General features: G+C 45.4%; 1 protein-coding gene across 1 annotated transcript; it reads right to left on the minus strand.

Annotated features, from left to right (window-relative positions):
- Nucleotides 1-1,119: 1,119 nt before the first annotated feature.
- On the minus strand, nt 1,120-12,240 carry ECRG4 (ECRG4 augurin precursor). Its single transcript, XM_077749370.1, has 4 exons — nt 12,139-12,240; nt 7,573-7,620; nt 5,192-5,349; nt 1,120-1,402 (listed from the first exon to the last, which is right to left on the minus strand). Exons 1-4 carry the CDS (start codon nt 12,215-12,217, stop codon nt 1,253-1,255), a joined length of 435 nt encoding a protein of 144 aa, XP_077605496.1. The 5' UTR covers nt 12,218-12,240; the 3' UTR covers nt 1,120-1,252.
- Nucleotides 12,241-14,129: the final 1,889 nt, after the last annotated feature.

The raw sequence follows: 14,129 nt of genomic DNA on the forward strand, positions 1-14,129 counted from the left end.
TTTTAGTTATGGTGTGTGAATGGAGATGTATTCCAGGGACTATATACAAAATTATCAGTTTCCTGAGAAAGAGTGAAAATCTTCCATTAGACTGTCAGAGGGGTGTGTGACTCACAAAAGTCTAAGACCATTCTGAGTGCCTGCTGCAGCTCTGAGGTCATCACACAAGCTGTGACCAGATTCTTTCCATCCGTAATGTCTCTGGACAGTCCCCTCTCACCACCCATCCTCCTTCTTCCCTCTCCTCACCCCCACACATCATGTTTTTCTTTCATTCACACTCTGGTTGTTTATTTATGTACTTATTTTTTATGTTTATTTATTTTTTTAATTTATGTTATTATTTATTTTTGAGAGAGAAAAAGAGAGAGAACACAAGCAGGGAAGAGGCAGAGAGAGAGAGGTAAACACAGAATCTGAAGCAGGTTCCAGGCTCTGAGTTGTCAGTGCAGAGCCCTGCATGGGGCTTGAACCCACTAACCTAGAGATCATGACCTGAGCCTAAGTCAGAGGCTTAACTGAGTGAGCCACCCAGGGGCCCCTCATTCACTCTGATTGCTCAAATATAAAGTGAAGTATATTCTTAAATATTATTTTAATTCATTGGGTAAGTTTTAATTTTTTTAAGCGAAATGAGGCCATTACTTCACCCAAACTTCAGCCATTTTTCTATTACCCTTCATTTCCTGCATGATCATATTAAATAGGCCCAGCTCTAGTTCAGGACCTGGGGCCCAGAAAGGTCTCAAACACCTGTGGAATGATTAGAATCCTCCAAGTCCTGTTTTGTAACCTTAAATAATTTTCTACCAAATTTTCTTTCTGTTTCCATATCTATCGTGGATTTAGCATGGGCAGAAATGTTAACAAATGAAAGACCCCCTGCTCAGTGCCCTGGTCTGCCCGGGTGGTGGTGAGGATTCATGGTAGGGAAATGGTAACAGAGAGCTGTCTCTTGAATGAAGCTTCAATTTAGGGGAAATCCAGGGAATGAAATCCACTCACATGAATTCTGAGACTTTCATTTTTAATAAAATGCTTTTACTTTTAGTCTTTAATGAAATGCATTGTTAAGTACTTGCATGAAATATCAAAAGGCATTTACATTGTTTGTTTTAATTCATCCTTCCTGGTTGCAGAAAGGGGATAGAAAAGATCTGCTGAAACAAAGCCCAGCAGAAGCCACATGGTGCAAGGCAGTGAAGGGGGTGGGGCAGGGGAACTTCCAGAGCTGGTGCCCATGCGCCAGGTGTTAGTAGTCATCATAGTTGACAATGGCTCCGTGCCTGAAGCCGTGGGAACTCATCGCAGAGTCCTCATCATAGTGACGCTGGTAGGAATCATAGTAGTCATGCCCATTCCGATCTCTGTTCAGCCAGTAGGTGATGTCATCTTCAAATTTCTGGAGAAAAAGAGCACAATAGAGAATGGAGTTAAGGACACCCACTCCCCCTAGACAGGTACATCTTACCTCTGCCTTTTCTCTGTGATGGCTTTTCTTCAATGATTAACAGCTCTAACCGACAGTCACCCTTCATTATCATATTCTGTACTCAGAGGTCAGTACAGCCAGCTAAAGAGTATGGATCTAAGTCCTTGAAAACTTCTGCCCTATGTGTTCTAAATATACCCAACACTTAAACATGGTTCTCTTTTTTAGTAAATGAAATAGACATCTCCCAAAGATAGCAATAGCTTGGCCTGACCTGCAGGCACTTTACACATCTTACTGTACTCATCTTATAGGCACTGCCTTCTCTCCCTGCCCTGTCCTGTGCCTGGTCCACTCTAGTGGACAGAGCAGACGTTCAAGTAATTAAGTCAGCCACCACGGGCGCAAGTTATAGCCATGCGTACTAGCAACGGTGACCATTTTATATCCGTGGTGCAGGTTAGAGCTTGCACGGTGCCCTTCTTCACTCCACAAACACTCCTTAAATGGACGCAGCCTGTCAGCCTTGTGCCTGGCACCGGAAAGCCACCCAAAGCAAGTTGGGACAGATTCCCTGCCTTCACGAAGCCTACAGTTGCTGAGAGACACATGAAGATAGGCAGCTGCAATTAGCAGGAATAAAAGGAAGAAGAACTGAAGTGATTGAGAAGCGCAGAAGGACTTTCAGGTTTATAACTGGGGTAACTGGTCTTTGATATCATTGCCTGTCTTAAAGGAAAGACTAATTCTTTGTTGGTAGTTGAAGGTACAGTGTGAGTGTAGATGCAAGCTCGCAGGTGTGGATGGGGACGACTTGGAGAGAGATTTGGCGTGAGACCAAAAAGGCAGGGACAAGAGAAGGCTGACGCAGGGAGGTTGCAAGGTATCCAAAAGTTTGGGTCCAATTTTTCTCAAAGTGTGGCCGGTGCACCCTTCTCATCTCTAGAGATGCTATGAAGTGCAAGTTCTCAGGCACCCGCCCGTACCACGTGGATGGAATTTTCCAGTGGCTGGGTTGCAGGAATCTATTCCATAAGACTGACAGAGAGTATGAGTATCTGAGAGCTCCCTGAGGCTGGGAGGTCCGGCCTTGGCCATGATGGTGCTCTCTGTGGCCACTCCCTGGGGTGATCAGTGGATCAGCCTTCACCATGCTGATGAGCACCATTCCGCCCCGCAATAATCTTGTTCCCTGTTTTTTCCCACTTTATAATCCTGTTTTGGGTTTTGGCTTAAAAGATGTTTTCAAGAAACAAAAAAAATGGTTTATGAATATAGGAATAACACACAATCATATTTACAAATTGGTATGTGGGAGTGGGGCAGAGAAAAAGGGGTATTACGACTCCATTGTAATCCCTACAGCTGACATTTTGACATTATTGCCTTTTAGTCTTTTCTGTGACTATTTAGTTACAATCTTATGGATCCTCACACTTATTCTGGTTCTGTCACCAGTCTTTATTTTAGCTATTTCTCCACATTAAACTCTTAATACCCATTTTCATGGATTGCATCCAAGAAATGCAAGTTACAACAACTAACATGCCATTTTCATGTTCAAAAAAGTACTTTTTAAAAATTTTCTTTTTTAGAAATGTTTTTTATTTATTTCTGAGACAGAGAAAGACAGCGTGAGTAAGGGAGGGTTAGAGAGAGAGGGAGACACAGAATCTGAAACAGGCTCCAGGCTCTGAGCTTTCAGCACAGAGCCCGACACGGGGCTCGAACCCATGAACTGTGAGATCATGACCTGACCCTCAGTCAGACGGTTAACTGAGCCACACAGCTGCCCCCTTTTTTTAAGTTTTCAATGAGAATTCCAGGTGCTGCTGAAGACGCAAGAAGACTGGTGCTCTCCCACATGACTCACGGGAATGTGCAATTTGACAGTGCTTACAAACCCTTACCTAATTCTACCGTTAGCCCCAGTAACTCCACTGAAAGAATGGAATCCCAGGGAAGGAACAAACCGCACACGAGGATGCAAGTAACAGCACCTGTCCTTTGGCTTTTTGTGACTGTAAGTAAGTAAGTTCATTCATATTAAGTGCTTAGAATCCTGCCTGGCAGAGTCTGGATATATGCGTTCAGCCTTTTGCACAGGGGGGAAAATAAATATTTTGTATTCATCAATGGTGTATTCATATATATATGAATGGAAAGGAAATTGTAATTCAGTTACATGGCTGCATTTTATGCAACCTTTAAAAATAAGGCTTCTAAAGAGTTTAATTTTTTGTCATCAATCGTGGTGTTTTGTATAAATACACCCTCTATGCACAGTATGAATCTTGGGCCCATTCGGAAAAGTACTTCCAGCTGCCCTGCTTGAAGATGCTGCCCTCCATCTTTTGGGACCCCTTTCTGCCTGGGGGGCAGGATGAGTGTTCTCAATCACCGCAGAGCTTCCAATCCAAGACTCCTGCTGGCTCTGCCGTGCTAGTCACTTTGCACACTTGCTTCCATGCAGTGGAATCCATGACCTTAACGCCCTTCCCACAATACCTGTACCTGTTCCCCGCTGGGAGTCTTTGATTGTAAACATTATATTTTTTTGTCTTCGTGAATACATTGACTCACCCATCTACCTCCTGGACTCAGGAACAGAACCATCTTTTCCTGCAAATGCATTGACAAATTTCCCTGAAAACACGTGCAAAGACCACCTCTCTTTAAAAGTCACTTTTAAGGGGCACCTGGGTGGTTAAGTGTCTGACTCTTGATTTAGGCTCAGGTCATGATCTCAAGGTCATGGGTTGGAGCCCTCAGCCAGACTGAGCATGGAACCTGCTTGGGATTCTCTCTGTCTCCCTTTCTCTGCCCCTCTACTGCTCGTGCTTTCTCTCTAAAAATAAATAGATATTTTTTAAACTCATTTTTGGGGTGCCTGAATGGCTCAGTCACTTAAGTGTCCAACTTTGGCTCAGGTCATGATCTCATAGTTTGTGAGTTTGAGCCCTGTGTATCACTCTGCACTGAGAGCTGAGAGCCTGGAGCCTGCTTCAGATTCTGTTTTCTTCTCTCTTTGCCTCTCCCTCTTCTCAAATATAAATAAACATTTTTTAAAAATTTTTAAAAAGTCACTTTTCATCTCTTTCCATTATTCTCATGGGTCTTTGCATCAATCTTATTGTCTCTGACATTTTTTGGAGGTAAAGATGCAAATGTTTTGGGGGGGTTGTGAGTTATTTTAAAAACACCCAGGCAAAGATGCCTGGGTGGCTCATTTGGTTAAGCATCTGACTTCAGCTCAGATCATGATCTCACAGCTTATGGGTTTGAGCTCCGCATGCTGACAGCTCAGAGCCTGGAGCCTGCTTTGGATTCTATGTCTCCCTCTCTATCTGCCCTTCCCCTGCTTGTGCTCTGTCTCTCAAAAATAAATAAATGTTAAAAAAAAAATTTTTTAAAAGTACCCAGGCAAAACGGTGCAGATAAGTGAAATCAGATTCTGGATGAATTTAAGTCCCAGGCATCTTGGAAAGTGACTTCTCTAGAACCCTGCTTCCCAACCATGTTGAGAGAGACTCCCTTTTGGGCACAGAGTGATGGAAAATTCTAGCTGATGTCCCTATATCCTGATAGTAATGTTATCCAATGCCTGGGTAGCACTTGGCAGGTAATGGGGGCTCCTACCCCCATTTTTTGGAGTGAATTTTGAAGACTAATTTTCTGTGCCGTTTCCCCAAGCCAAGCACTTCTCCCCATGTCACTGCTCTGCAGGGAGCTAGGCCTCCAGGGGCCAGGAATACCCACCGCCTCATCAAAGCCCATATAGAGGAACTGCTGGTACCACTGCTGGACCTCCGGCCGTGACCGATCCCACAGCTGCCGCTTCTGGCGCTTCAGGCTGCTTAAGAATTCTTTTGCCTTGTTCTCGTCCACTGCCACTTTCGTCTTAGGTGGAGCAGGTGCTGAAATGATCAATTCCCCACCCCCCGAAGTACAAAGAATGATTTCTCTTCTTGGTGGGGTGAATTGCTAGTGAAGATCCCATACCCCAAGCCCACCTCACATTAGATGGTTTTGACTTTCAACTTCATTCATTTTTAAAAAAATTTTTTAACATTTATTTGAGAGAGAGAGAGAGAGAGATGGCATGAGCAGGGGAGGGGCAGAAAGAGAGAGAGGGAAACACAGAATCCAAAGCAGGCTCCAGGTTCCTCTGAGCTGTCAGCACAGAGGCTGACATGAAGCTCAAACTCACAAACTGTGAGATCATGACCTGAGCCAAAGTCAGATGCTTAACCGACTAAGCCACCCAGGTGCCCCAACTTTCAACTTCATTCTTACATCACATGTGATGAAAGACAGCTGCCCGTCATCACCTCCATGCCCTTGGTAGAAAGCTCTCCATTTGAGTGCAGCCACATAAAGGGGCACAGGGAAGAGAAGAAATGTAGCCCATTCTCTGCAGCCACTCACCAGGCCTAGGCCCCAGGCTGCTTGCAGGGGCTGGTAGCCTACCCCTTAGTCATTCAGGAAACAAGTGAAATGTCTAGGACCATGAAGGTATATGTTCCTTGCATGTGCAAACAACAGAGTGCTGTGCCTGATTAGGAGACCAGGAAGGAAAAAGAGCCAGAACCATGAGCTTGGAGTGGCCCGGCCCAGGTCGAGCCTGGCAGTATGACAAGTTCCCACCGCGGAGAGCTGGAGCACACAGGGCCACCAGGGACCACCATCTGTGGGCCTCACAGATCATCAATGGTTTAACTGAGTCAACGGGCCCTTGCTTTAACATGTGGCTTCTCCCAACATCTTCCTATTGTTGTCTCAACAATTCAAAAGGCTCCATTTCTGCAAGATGTGCTCAGGGGATGCAGCTGTGCCACTGGGTCTGCCCCTGCTCTCTGTCCCCTCATCTGTAAAACCGGGCTGATGGTCCCCATCTCGGTGTTGTTATGAAGGCTGCACAGAATAATGGGAGTGAGGTGCTCTATGTGTTCCTTGGTCACATGGATAAATATCAGTGGATTTGTTTCCTCACTTCCTGCTCATCTGTGTTTCCCTCAGGGCCTGTTACACCTTGTTGTACACAGCAGGTGCTCAATATGTGTTTCTAGGTTTGGCTTGAATAAAAGCTGAGCATGTACCCTAGGACTCATGATTATCTTGGTGATCTGCTTGCTCCCATCTCTGACAGGATGGCCTTTCAAGAGCTTCTGTCACCCTTGGTGTCCTGGAGGAGCGGCTGCCCAGCACAGAGATCGCGGATGAGTCTGGGCTTCATGAGCAGCTGGAAATGCTGGGGAAAATGCTGGGAGCCCCTTCAGGAGCCTCCTGCCCCTGAGGGGAACCCTCAATGCTCAGCATCCAGGGGATTTCTGGGGGTCTGACTGGGAAGCATGTGAATAGTACTTGGGAGCCCCGCATGGTCCGGGAGCGGGCTTCAGACTGCCAGAATCTCCCATTAACTGGGGCAGAGTCGGGGTGGAAAAGGAATATAAGGGATCAAAGGTTCACATCAGAAATGTCACACTTCTAAATTTCTGAGAGATGGACAACTTCTTCCTTCTACAGGCAAAGATGACAGTTCCAAGGGAAGATGGCCTTCATAAGACCACAAGATTGGTCCAACTGATCTACCAGATTATGGTGGGCCTGGGACTCATATTGTATGGCTCCCAACCTGTTGTGGTTCGACAACATTTTGCTGCCATCTACCACATGCATTGTAGGAGTATTTTTCACAACAGGTGTTACTAACAAACAGTTTTTCTGTTCAACCCTGCCCTCAGGGGCTAATTGGATATAGAATACTATTCTGTGTCTATTCCACCAATGGAGGTTTTACATGATCTAAAGGATATGCTCTAAATTTAGATACGTGCTCTACAGGGATCATGGTTCTAAGATAAACAACATTCAATTAACACAGTAGCATTGTTTCTTTTATCTTTGAGTCCACACTGACAGCTTTCAGAAAAACAATTTTCAACCATTTACTGGCAATAATATTTATTCAATAAAATACCACACACCCACCCACAGAGTAAGACCTTCAGATCTGCCAAACTTTTAAGGAGTAAACACTTCTGATTTTCCAAATACAAGTCCTCAGTGAGCACATTCAACATTGCCGTTCATTGCACTCCATTAAGAATGCAGCCCTTATCTGTGTGGGGTATACTTACCTTCCTGCTTTTGAAGCATCAGCTTGAGTTTATTCCCACTTATGCCACCTAATGGAATGAAAACAGAAATCATGTCAGAGTTGCACTATACCCTTGAAATTCTGAAGTACAAAAATCACTGTTGGAGAAAAGCACCACATGCCCCCTCTTGACTTGGCAACTTGGTGGTATCACAATATTTGATATTTGCTGCATTCTCTGTCATGCAGGACAAACAATTCAGGCTGCTCATGGCTCAAACTGGTGACAATGACAATGGCTGCCCAAGGGCATTACGATTTCAGATATTCCCTAGGAGAAGTGACATTGTTCTTTCATCTTCTTACATTTTATTATGAGGGCCAGCCATCTGTCATGTGTACCTTTCTGCAGACTTCTGCATCCCTTTTCATGGTATAGTAAATAAAATAATGCCTCCCACCCTCCAATTCATATCCACCCAGAACCTCTGAATGCGAACTTATTTGGAAATAGAGCATTTTGCAGATGTAATCAAGGGCTTCAGTTAATTGTGAAGGAAGTTGGATCATGTAGGATGAATGGAATCTAAAATCCAATGGCTGGAATCTTTGGAGGAGGGGGTACAGAGAAGGCAGCCACATGAGGACAGAGGTGAACAGGCACCATGAAGTTTCATTGTCACGAGCTGAGGAATGCACCTGAGCTCTTTAAAAATCCAGCCCAGGGGCGCCTGAATGGCTCAGTCAGTTAAGTGTCTGACATCACTCAGGTCATGATCTCACAGTTTGTGAGTTTGAGCCCCACGTCAGGCTCTGTGCTGACAGCTCAGAGCTTGGAAACTGCTTCAGATTCTGTGTCTCCCTTTGCCTTTCCCCGCTTTCACTTTATGTCTCTCTCTCTCAAAAATAAGCATTAAGAAAAACTTCTTTAAATCCAGCCCAGTTTTGTAAGCTTACCTGGACCCTCTTTCAATTAGGCATCATTTATATTGTTTGCTGACATTTTTATTCAATTCTAAAAGTATTTCTAATCAGCCTAAGCATTTTAATAGAAAATCAAATGACTAGCCTGGTAGGACACCCTTCTCTGCCTGGTGAGCTGATGTGAGGACCTATAGATGTCTCTCATCCTTATGTGCTATGTGTAGGTACGAGGCTTGTCCTGGGAAGGGATATCCAAAGCCCCTGGAAGAAAAGCCCGGCCTCCAAAGTAGTGAGCAGAGCAGAGCATGTTCAAGTGTAAGGAGCTGGTCTGGCCCCAGGATGAAGGTGGTGATGTCTACCTTTTAGGCAGGTCCTTAACCTCCCCATCCATGGATGGGCCCCAAGGCCTGTGTTTGTACCTGCAAAGGTACAGTTTTCTGGGATTAGGAGTGATATCCTACCAGACTCTCGAAAGTGTCTGGGACCCAAATAAGATTAAGAAGCCCTGCTTAAAGCATTTACTATGTCATTAGGGGGAAGAAAACACATCTGTGACCAACTGTCTGCCCATAGCTGAGTTTTTCCTGCAGACATCTTTTAGGAGTGCATCCAGTGTTTGCAAAATTTGAATTTGAACATCTCTGGGCCCAAGTCACTCAGCACACCCCATGGCCATCAAGAGCCATTTTACCTATTAGCTAGCTCTCTGTAGGTATCTGAACTTGAGCACTACCCAACTGCATTTAGAATAGGTATGCCAGCCAGGGGGCCGTGATTGGGAAGAATCTCTAGGAGCTGGGTTTTTGTTTTGTTTTGTTTTGTTTTGTACATCATACATTTATTAGCAAAAATCCTCTCAACTCCAAAACTGGGCACAGGGATTAAAAGTAAAAATTCATTGTACTAGTAGGGACACCTGGGTGGCTCATTGCTAAGCAGCCAACTCTTGATTTCGACTCAGGTCATGATCTCACGGTTCGTGGTTTTGAGACCTGCATCAGGCTCTGCACTGACAGCATGGAGCCTGTTTGGTATTCTGTCTCTCTCCTCTCTCTCTGCCCCTCCCTAATTGCTCTCTATATCTCTCTTAAATAAAAATACACTTTAAAACACTCATTGCACTATTTAGTAAAGTATTACTGGTAACTTTCACTAAAAATGTACAAACTTTCTGAAAAATTTACCAAACCTTCAAATGATTTGGTTACAGATATTTATAATGTGTACATTTAATAACTTTTTATAACATTTATTTATTATTTTTGAGAGACAGGGCATGAGTGGGGGAGGGGCAGAGAGGGAGACACAGAATCTGAAGTAGGCTCCAGGCTCTAAGCTGTCAGCACACAGCCTGACATGGGGCTCAAGCCCACAAATTGTGAGATCATGACCTGAGCTGAAATCAGACAACCAACTGAGCCATCCAGATGCCTCTATAAAATGTACATTTAATATGGTACATTAACTGATACAGTGGAATATGTTGGAGAAAAGGAGTCAGCAAATGGTTTCCAGAAACATCTGTTGGAAATAGATTAGGGCATAATTAGGTTTCCAATACCTAGGCAGCCCCTCCAAAGATGGGAGGAGTCACCCCAAGAGGTTCCCCATCAAGACTAAATAAGCAGAGATGAGCACTTGACGAGGCTCCTATAGAGGGGATTATTTAATTAGATTGGAATGGGACTACTTTGAAAGGCTGTACCTTAAGAGTCATCCAACCTTAACAGTCAGCAGAGAAATCTATGAACACATTCGCCAAAGCAGATAGATATGTTTCTTGGCACTAATATTAGCATTCATTAATATTTTAACATTTGTCCCTCTCTACCAATAGCGTGGCACACACAGAATTAAGCATCATGGCTTCATCTGTTTGCCTTCTGTAAAAGCACTTAACAGTAAACGAATGAAACGTGGCCTGATGCTGAAATAGACACTGGATGTTGGCGTGTGCACTGCTGCTGCAATTTCTTGCAGCAAATGTGTCACTACTGTTCCAGAAACGAGAGCCTCACCAGACCTCAGCTCTACAACAGAAAAGCATGGAAAAATCCTAAATTATGAATTATTAATAGTTGCCACTGTGCCAATTACTACAAACTGAACTGTAAATATCAATCCATATAATTGGACACCACACTAAATTTGCTGGAAAAAGAAAATAAATAACTGGATAGCTGTGAATTTTTTCCTACAGTATGGATTTTTTTTTACTCCTACATCATCAGTCATTCTTTCTAGACGGTGATAATAGGCACTTCTGAATTTATTCAACCTGACACTAGATATCCCAGCAGACGCAGAATTGTAAGATGTCCCTTTGAAGGTGCTAACTATTAATAAATTGCTCAAGAAGGAGCAGTGATCATTTTCTCCATTTAACGTTTCCAGGTCTCATAAGGATCCACCTTTGAGATCTGACGTAGATGTAAAGATTTTCATTTTATGTCATAAAAACTTTCACATTCCAGCTCAGTGATGATAATATTTTAACTGACACTTTTCACTAGTTCTTGGTACAAATGAAATAAAATACAGGTCTGAAAAGTGATGGCTTATAGCAGGTGCTCACTCGCTTTAATTCAGATGTGCTTCTGAAAATGGAAGGAACAGAGGAGGTGGGGCGGATCCGTCATGTAATGGGAAATTATTAATGAGGCTCCCTTGTGGTTGTAACTTAGAAGGAGAGCAATTCTCCTGACTTGAACAGGTCCACTGCTACTCTGGCCACCTGGGGCTCTGACCTCAGGGCTCCTACAGCAGGCTTCTCCACCACCCCCACCACCCCCCATTACCACCAGGAGTTTGGTTTTCCATACCTGTTCTGAAAAAGCAAAGCACAGTAGCTGAGCAATCAAGAGTGTCTTCCATTGTCATTAGCCAGTGCCCAGCCACTCTGTGGTGAGCAAAGCACCTGTCTCAGGGGCTTGGGCAAGCACTTCATTCCTTCCAGCCCCAGTATGCTGAGCAGATCTGGGATCACAATATGCCTCGCAGAGATGCGAGGGTCAAAGTTGCTCATGCATGCTCAAGGCCACTAGTGAACCATAAAGGATCCTCAAATGGAAGGTAGTATTATCAGGACAAAACCCTAAGGTAGGTCTGTGGATTCCCAGGGTTCAGATGCCTGTACATCCACCAAACCTCTTCATTTGGGGGTATGTATGGATATACTCATTTTATAGGGAACAAACCTGGAATTTTCAACTCATTCCCTGAGGGCGCCATGAAGCACAGAAGGCTAAGCATTTCTCCTTTAAGAGCATTTCCCCCATCTGGGTTGTGAGTCCTGCCTGAAGTTTTGCAGACCTGGAACTTGACTCAGTTGCCAAGTGCAACTGATGCCTGGAAAGGCATCTCCACAGTGATGCATTCTGGTTCCCCTCAGTCCTCAAGGCCCCAAAGCTCCCCTTACCCCTCTCCCCCTTATATTAGGACCAAATCACTTCTTGCTTCTCCATGGGACCTTGGCCCTCACTCTTTCCCAAGGTGACCGCACTTGTCTGAGACCTGTCCTTGACCCTGATACTCTGTCCGCCTGCTGAAGCGCGCCACTGCCACTTCTGCAAGAGCAAAACCCTATTACCCATTGGCACTTGCTGGGGCTCATGGTCCCTCCGTCTTCACTCCATCACGGATCTCCCTCCCTGGCGCCCTAGCCCTAGCGTTGCCGACATACCTGGGCCCAGGCACAGCAGCAGGAGTAACGCCAGCGCGGTCATGGCCAGGACAGTGGGCCGCGCGGAGGAGGCGACCATGGCTGCAGCCGGAGGGCAGGAGAGAGACGCGCACCGAGAGCCGCCGCAGGAGAGGACTAGGCGCACAAGGGCAGGGACGCGTGCAGTCGGGCACTCCCTACATTTCAGCCGGGGCGGGACCTGCCGGGCGGGCACCGTGCCAACGGGCCAGGAGCCAAGCCTCTGAGCCCAGCTCCCCACGCACCGCTCCACCGGGGCGCCTCCAAGCCGGGGAGCACGCGATGCTGGGGCCACCGAGAGGCGCCCGCGCCAGGGGAAGAGATGGGGGAGATGGACTACCTGATCCCAGTCCTGGTTTCTCTCCACCTTCCCCTCTCGCCCAGCCTAGCTCTCGGACTGCTGGCTCTTCTCCTTTGCACTCCGTGAGAATATTTCCCTTCCTCTCCATCTCCCTCCCTCCTGGGCGCAGGGCCCCGCTCCTGCCTTGGCTTATAAAGTGGCCTTTGGAATTTCCTTAATTCCCCACGCTGCGCTTAAAGATGCCTTTGGCGGTGCTGTGTTTTGTGGTATTTTGAAAGATTCCACAGTCTGGGTTCAGAACTGCAGTTCAGGAAAACTTCGCCCCCCAAACTACTCTGAAAAGCCTTTCAGAAACCAGGAATCTGGTGAACTTGGTAGGTGTTCCTCAGGACACATGGGTCCCTTTGTGTGCCGGTAGTCTGTGCACACTTAAAAGATACTAAAGGGAGGCCCCAAAGAGACCCCGTAAGTGCCACCCTAGTATCAGGCCTCTGCAAACACAGAGGACACATACTGGCTGGTGTGGAGTGGTGAAGGAAAACAAACACAAAGTTGTCTCAACTGACTTTGAGCAGGTCGCCTACATTTACAAAATGACCATAATGTGAAATTACCTTCAGGGGCCCTTCCAACCTAAGATCTGCTCTGAACTCAGTGGATTGGTTCTCCATCTGGTTCCTCCCTTTTTATGCCCTCCACTGGTCAGTGCCTACCAACTCACCATAGAATTCACTCTCCATGTAATGCTGCTGAATTTCCCCAGCAGGCAATGAGAAAGAAGTAGGTTAGTTTTGAGCTAGAGAAGGCAGATAGTGGCTGAGGAAAGAAAAAGCATGAAGTGTGTCAGAGAATCACAAAAACTTGGGCTGCCCCAGCTTCCCAAGGTGCCAGAGACCCTGAAAGGTAGGCAGAGAAATGCTCTCAAGCCCTCTAGGGGAGGGGGGGAGCGGAGAAGGATGAAAAAGCAACAACAACAAAGGTGATGTATTTACTTTTGTGCAGAGAGGAGAAATTTACTATCAGGAAGAAAACCAAAGCAAAGAAAAAGCCAGTGTTCTGTTTGGTTTAGAACATACATTAAAGATGATCATTGTAATCTTTCCTTTCTTGTGGAAATCAAAGCCCCCACCCAATGAGAGCCCTTCATACTCCAAATCTCCAAAGGAATTTGCTTCTAATATAACATTTACATGTCCCCTCTTAACTAGGGTCTGATCAAAAGTGAGCTCACGCAGTCAGTACAGACAGCGGCCACCTCTCTGGACAGTTTTCCTCTTCTGTCTTTTGGACACAGACCTACATTTCATCCCCTTACCCATCCCTCCCCATTTTCAGCTGAAAAGGCAGAGCAGTGATTTTTTTCTTAATTCCGAGATCCTAAGGGGAAAAAAGTCTGCTTTAATCAGCTCTTACAGTTGTAGCATTTAAGACAAAGTGAATATTGAATCCTAATTTTTTATGAGCCTGTATTTTTTAAAAACCTTGATTACTGTTTTAATGTAGAATTGGTAGGACAAATCAAGGGCCCTACAGAAAAAATATTTTAAAATAATTGCCATAGGTGAGAAGAACATTTCCTGAGATCAGGCTCCGATTCCTTTCTTCAGAGAAGGGATGGAGGAGCTCACTCGTGTGCCACTTCTAGGCTGCTCCAGCCAACGTCCTGGGGGAC

The sequence above is a fragment of the Crocuta crocuta genome, unplaced genomic scaffold, assembly GCF_008692635.1.
Source record: "Crocuta crocuta isolate KB4526 unplaced genomic scaffold, BGI_CrCroc_1.0 scaffold118, whole genome shotgun sequence".
NCBI lineage: Eukaryota > Metazoa > Chordata > Mammalia > Carnivora > Hyaenidae > Crocuta > Crocuta crocuta.